This window comes from Helobdella robusta, assembly GCF_000326865.2.
Source record: "Helobdella robusta unplaced genomic scaffold HELROscaffold_10, whole genome shotgun sequence".
NCBI classification, from domain to species: Eukaryota; Metazoa; Annelida; class Clitellata; order Rhynchobdellida; family Glossiphoniidae; genus Helobdella; species Helobdella robusta.
This window is the reverse complement of record NW_008703571.1, coordinates 3,209,624-3,216,514: the sequence shown is the minus strand read 5'-3', so window position 1 is coordinate 3,216,514 and position 6,891 is coordinate 3,209,624. Positions and strand designations below refer to the sequence as shown.

The following is a 6,891-nucleotide window of genomic DNA, read 5'->3' as shown; positions in this document are numbered from 1 at the left end:
ATGTTGGCTGACTGTAAGACGGTCCTGAAGTGTTTGAACAATAATGATTTATTAGAAAAAGGTCCGGTTTTTGTGAGTCGCAATTTGAATAAAATACCTCGTTTGGAAAACATTATAAGAGTAAATTTCTCCAGCCTGCGCAATGAGGTTCGGGAGACAGCTCAAGTTCAACATGAGCTGGTTGCCAATAAACTTGAGGCTTGTAGCAAGTTGATGCTAACATGTCTTGAAAAAATCGATAATTTGGCCTCAAACTCCAAAGACGAAAAGGTAAACAAACTTCCACAGGTTAAAAACGCTATTAAATCTGGTACCAGCATTTTGCACAACTCAAACTGGGCTGACTCACCTAATACTCCAGTCAACAATTCAAATCCATTCATCTTAGTTGAAGCTAAGAAAAAACGTGCACTTCCTGATACTCCCCCTCTGACTAAACAAGCTACAAAAAACCTACTGTCAACAATATAATAGAAAAAAGAGCTCCTGAAAACTCTAAAATATCTGCCAATAAAATAATGATAAAAAAAAGTTTTATCACGTAGGAAACGTCACCAGATGTACAAACGACAACATTATTGAACATCTACGTTTAATTGGAGTTGATACAATTTCCTGCTTTCCTGCATTTAAAAAAGCTGATAACGTTGCTAAACAACAAAATAATGAACAGTCAACTTCATTTCGTCTGTGTGTGGATGCTAAATTCGCTGCCTTGATTGAAGATGTTGATTCCTGGCCCGAGCAAGTAAGAGTTCGTGAGTGGTCCTTCCATAGTCAGCCTCGTCAACCTGGTACAACCTCAACTGCTCAAGATGGATAGCAATTTTGACCCTGATAGAAATTTTTTTGATCACTTAGATAACTCCTGTAACTACTATAACGCATCGGACCTTAGTAAACATATTTCCTTTTGTTCAAATGGTTTTAGTTTTTTACATTTTAGCTCTAGTAGTTTTTTCCTTAACTTGATGATTTTGAATTGTTTTTAAATGAATTTAATATTGACTTTAACGTGATTGCAATAACTGAAACTTGGTTTACTGAAACTTGGTTAACTGAAATTACAGCCCCACTTATAGCCATTCAAGATTATAATTTTGTATTATCAAATCATAGACGTCTTAAATAAAGGACTGACGGCAGCCATGCTCGGGTGCGCGAACTTGGGTCCATCATTATTTTTATTATTTTTACTATAACTTTGTCAAAAAAAAATCCGTTTGTTACCAAATTTTAAACAGAAATTGCTACAAATAACATAAACAGGTTTTGTAATTTTTGTTACTGTATCTTATCAACTTACACTTTTGTTAAACCTTTTATTTTGATATCATAGGCGTCTTAAATAATTTAAGATGTCTATGGTTGATATTGACGTCTTGAATTTATTAAAAATACTATGGTATGATTTCATTTGCGTTTGAGCTGGTTTGTCATTACGGCGGACCACGATTTACTATTCGTATTATTCCGGTTGCAAAACTTGATGCAAACTCATTGAGGAGTACCTGTTAGAAGTTATTACAACAATCAAATACTGCGGTGGTCGACCTATATCAATAATCTGTGACAACTGCCCATTAAATCAGCGGATGTACAAGAACCTAGGTGGCCCAGGTATTGTTCAAGTGCCAGACGACACATTGCATATGTATCTGGTTTATGACTATATCCACATTTTTAAAAATATCAGAAACAACTGGATAACAGAGCCGCAACAGGAGCTTATTTTCCAATTGGGTGGAAAAGAGTACAAAGCCTGCTGGAAAGATATTATCCATCTTATAACATCGACAGCAAGACGCCGTTAAGAATGACAAAATTGACACACACCGCTGTATTTCCCAAGGTTCTGCAAAGACAGAGTGTTCCACTTTTATGTAAGGTGTTTGATGATAAGACTGTAGCAGCCTTTGAAGCAGTTAAAGACAATTTAGAATTTCAATGAGGCACAGTAGAATTTGTCAAGTTAATAACAAGTTGGTTCAAAATGATGAACGTTAAGTATAGATACAGTTACATTAAACTCAGAGACGACAAACGAGAACCCTGGAAGTTTAATTGCGAAAGTTTCAAAAAGTTGGAGTTCATTTGCAATGTTATTAGTACGTGTAAGTGGCAAGATTCTGGAAAACGATGTCATAAGCTTACCAAATTCGCTGCCGACGCCTTCGTGGTAAGTACAAAATTCAACATACCTGCTTCAACCGAACTTCTCAGTGATCATCATTTCAGGTACGTTTTTCCAGCTGTTTTTTCCCAAGATCCACTGGAAAAGTTCTTTGGGCAAGCTAGACAGCGTTTTTGAGGTAATTTTTACATAGATATCAGTGATGTCATAGCAGCCGCCAATGTACAACGACTCCATCAGTTATTGAAACTGGATATCATTCCTAAGGACGATGCACAACGTGCATGCATTAACTGTACAGCATCACCAGATGAACAAGACTTGGAGATGCTGCAGGATATAACAACAGAAGACATTGAAAATTTGATACAGTCTGACAATTGTCTGAAACACAAAATCATTTTTGTTGCGGGCCTCTTAACACGTAAGTATCAGCAACATTTAGGCAACAATGATGCTGATGACGCACAAGACTTTACTCTATCTAGTGACTTTACTCAGCAGCTGGACAGAGGAGGATTATCAATTCCAAAGTTGTCAACTGTCTACCTTGTTCATAGTGCTGTTCACATCATCAGCAAACTTAGTCCACCGAAGGCCTGTTGTCGTAAATATGTTTCAACTTTATTATCATATGTCGACGCACCGTTATCCAACAACACAATGGCCTGCCGTTCACTTGTAAACGTTCTACTCAAGGCTCATGTTATTCATCATAGTGACAGAGAGCAAGAACTTGGCTGTTTGAGACGCAGGGAAAAGTTGCAATGAGCAGCAATTAAGAGGTCTATGTATTCTAATAAAACTATCTAATAATTTTTTTTATAATTTTAATAAATTTTACATTTACATTTTTTTTCAATCAATCAGTTGAACTAAATTTTATTTAAAACTTTAAGGGAAAAGTTGCAATGAGCAGCAATTAAGAGGTCTATGTATTTTAATAAAACTATCTAATAATTTTCTTTATAATTTTAATAAATTTTACATTTACATTTTTTTTCAATCAATCAGTTGAAATAAATTTTATTTAACAAAAATGCATGTTGTTGCTAATGTTCAGTTAAAGAACAAGTCTAACGTCAAACTTCAAAAAGTAGACATTGATCTATCGACTGTAATCGAAATTTACGAATCACTTTTAACGTTGTTCGAATCACTCAGAGAAAGATTTGAGGATTATAAAAAAAGGAAAAGTCCTGTCTTTAGTTGATGACTACAAGGTATCGCCATTAAGAAAACGGAAGAGGCATTACGACGAATCAGTTGACAATGAAACAGAATTTCTTTATTTCCAAACGATCTAGACGACACCTTAAATACTGAACTGTTGCATTTAAAGTCTCATTTGGCTACCTTAGACCAAAATGCAGTTCCACACACTCCAATTGATTTGTGTAAATGGATAAGATTGAATGACTTGCAGTGTGTATATCCAAATGTAGACATTGCACTTCGGATGTACACTTGTACTCCTGCTGCAAACTGTTCGGCCAAGCGATCTTTTTCTTGTTTAAAGCGCGTTAAAAACTATTTGCGTTTGACAATTTCCGAAGAAAGGTTAAATTATCTTGCAATTCTATGCATCGAAAAAACAATTTTGCAAGATTTAGACATTAATTTCGTTATTGATGAATTTTCGCGTAGGAAGGCACGTCGTAAAGTTTTGAAATAACTTTTATAAACTGCAATGAAAGAAAATTTATTTTTTAAGATTGATAATAATACATTACATGAATATTATTAAAGAATGTACTTAATAAAAATGTTTTAAAAATATTGCGTTTATATGAATTTAATTTCTAAATTTATTATAAAATTTAAAATTGGGGCGGCAAACCACGAGTGCCTCTAGGCGGCAAAAGGGTTAATCCACCATTGCCAGGAAGTGCTCGCATACATGATATGTGGGACTATGAGTGATTCTGTGATCGTGAGCGTGTAGTTGTTTGAATAAGTTCTGATTGAATGATGTTAGAGTTGGATGATGGAGTGTTTAAATAAGTGCATCTGCGTCTTTAATAATTTCATTAGAATTATGTAAGCTTTAAGAGTGAATGCTATAACGACGAAAAGAAAAAAATGTTAAGAAAAAATTGGCTGACAAAGTGGATAAAAGTTGTGAAGAAAATGGCTTATGAAAATAATCAATGATATCTACTATTTTTCGATTTTCGTTTTATTTTTTTTCAAGCGTCTAAATTTTTGTTTTATATGTTCAGTACTTTAAATTTTTTAATTATTTTATATTACCACAGCCATGCTTCTCAAATATTCTCTATAAAACTAACTCTAAGGGTTTTTGTAAATAAACTTTTAATCATTACTTAATGCATTAATGTCGTAGATTTTTTATTTTGAATAAATAAATAAACCAATCACTCAATCACAATTCACTCATTCATTCGCCGCAATGGTGTACCTGGCATTGTTGCAGTGACCTGGTTCGAATGTAAAGAGTCCGCTTACCACATGCAAAAAAGGTGTGATGCGTTTTTTCACGTCCACGAGTAATTTACATACACTGTGTGTTTGTTGTAATAACCTCTGAGGAATATCTAAGAGAGAATAATAATAATAATTGTTAAAAGCAGCATCTTTTAGATTAAACAAACAACCAGGGTAGGATCTAACGCATAGCAGACGGCCAAGGAACCCCGTGTGAAAAGTTTTTCTTTTGAAAAATAATTTAAAGAAATTTTCTATTAAAATAGAATTTTAAAAAAATCAAAAAATCTGGGGTTTGCCTTTCTCATATGATGCACACCTCTCCTGAGACACACACTTTCGGCGCGCTTCAGGCTTCTTTGTTCTGTCTCACAAGTTTAAAATTTAGACATACGCTAACATAAGTCCCAATGACATTAAACTGCGTCCATGCTGTTTTGCGGTGCTTCTGAGCAATAGGATCACCACTTAAAATTCACCACATTGAAATTTATGTTTATATTTGTCTAAATTTTAACCTATTCATGAGGCATAACAAAAATAGAATGATGCTTGAGAAAGCGCTCGACAAACAATGTTTGTAAAGATTGTACCTCAAGAAAGGTGTGAACGATGGGAAATTTCAAATGCGAAACACTAAGCCCTAGAAAAGCCTTAAATAGACGCTTTTCACAAACCATCCATTTACAAACTCCGATGATAATAATGATTCTATTTGTAAATAAAAATAATTTTAACTTTTAATTTAAATAATAATTTGATTTTAACTATTTTTTAATGTGTTGCACTTAATATATTAATGTTTGTGACAATTCTATCCACAAAATATATCGAAAATGAAAAAATACCTAGCGTTAAAAATGGTTTTATGTTTGAGGATTTATAAACTATTATAGAGCATAGAGCACCTACATTTTTGGTTGTTTAAAATAATTCAAAATTACATACAAAGCTACACGATAAGTTTGGGGTCTTCAAATTTTTTTTCTGCTTAAAGCCCCCGCTATACTTGATCCGCCACTGTAAACAACTGCATTTATTTATCCGCAGGCAACCGTATGTTTGTCCATCGTTACAGAGTTTAAATAAATAACATACCCACTGCGAAACTATTTTATAAAATGAAAAAAAGTCTTCAAGATGTATGATTTTCAAACATCTTTTAAAAAATAATAAATTATTGAGACACTAAAAAAGAATAACTTTAAAATAGTTTTGTGGAGTCCTTTTTGAATGCTTTTAAAATAGAAATTTCATTCAATATATTTAAACATCAAACATAATAAAATTATAAAAACTTGAATAACAGTATTTCTAATTATTATTATTTGTATTAATAATATTATTGCCATTGAAAATTAGTGTTATAAATATTATTAATACTTTTCATTTCACACTCATTATCGTTAATATCAAAGTGTAATAAAGTGTACAATAAATATTTTTATTTGTACTTTGCTCTTTGAAGTTGTCATTTCGAATAAACTTTATCACCATTTAACAAACAATAAATTACAATATCTACAACAAATAACGCGTATTAGTTGAAAATTGTTGAATCAGTGTTTAACAAATCTTAATTTTTATTTTGTTTTGATTCCCTTCTTTTTTTGAAAATGTTTTATTTTATGTACAGTAACAAAATTTTCATTAATTCAAATAAATTTATTTTTTGTCGTCAACAGTTTTGGCCATGAGGATAACGATGACGAATTAACACCTTTGGGAAATGGTATATATTTCCAGTGGCGTATCTAGACAACTCTGACGATGGGGGCAACGTTTATTGCAGTGTGGCCAAAATAAGGCTGACAAACGACCTTCTTTTGCTAATCACATAAATTTTTGGTCGATTGCGTCTTTTCTGTTAAAACAGTAAATTTTACTGATTTGTAATAGAATTACTTCTTAAAGGCCCGCACAGCCGCCCATAGATCTGCCACTATATATTTCTGATTAACATTTTGGGGCTGTACCGGATGTGAATTTTTCGAATCCGACCTGAGTCGAGTTTAGCCGGATTTGAGCATCAATTTAAATTTTGTATTATAACTTGAGACTAAAGCTCGTTAGCTTGCCAACTTTAATTTCAAGTCTTGGATAAAAATTTTTATTATGTACATTTTATAAGTAGCAAAAAAAATTACGTTTCATACAAATTGAAACATCTTTTTACCGGTTTCCACAAAACTACAAAAACTATCATACAAACATATACACGGAAATAAACTTACATTAAAACATCTTACACAATAAAAATGTGTGATTATGCATGCACGCACCGCACGCATATACATGTTTGAAAAATA

The 6,891-nt window shown here is 32.7% G+C and overlaps 3 protein-coding genes across 3 annotated transcripts; all 3 read left to right on the top strand.

The window, feature by feature from the left end:
* Positions 1-471, top strand: HELRODRAFT_166785 (hypothetical protein; the record flags this gene model as incomplete). The annotated part of the gene is made up of 1 exon (XM_009011997.1): positions 1-471. One exon carries the CDS (start codon positions 1-3, stop codon positions 469-471), a length of 471 nt encoding a protein of 156 aa, XP_009010245.1.
* A 1,522-nt stretch (positions 472-1,993) lies between these two features.
* Positions 1,994-2,905, top strand: HELRODRAFT_166784 (hypothetical protein; the record flags this gene model as incomplete). Its single annotated transcript, XM_009011996.1, has 2 exons — positions 1,994-2,179; positions 2,375-2,905. 2 exons carry the CDS (start codon positions 1,994-1,996, stop codon positions 2,903-2,905), a joined length of 717 nt encoding a protein of 238 aa, XP_009010244.1.
* A 616-nt stretch (positions 2,906-3,521) lies between these two features.
* HELRODRAFT_71267 (hypothetical protein) lies at positions 3,522-3,809 on the top strand (the record flags this gene model as incomplete). Its single annotated transcript, XM_009011995.1, has 1 exon — positions 3,522-3,809. A coding segment is annotated over one exon (288 nt), but the record flags the coding sequence as incomplete, so codon positions are not given.
* Between the last annotated feature and the right edge of the window lie 3,082 nt (positions 3,810-6,891).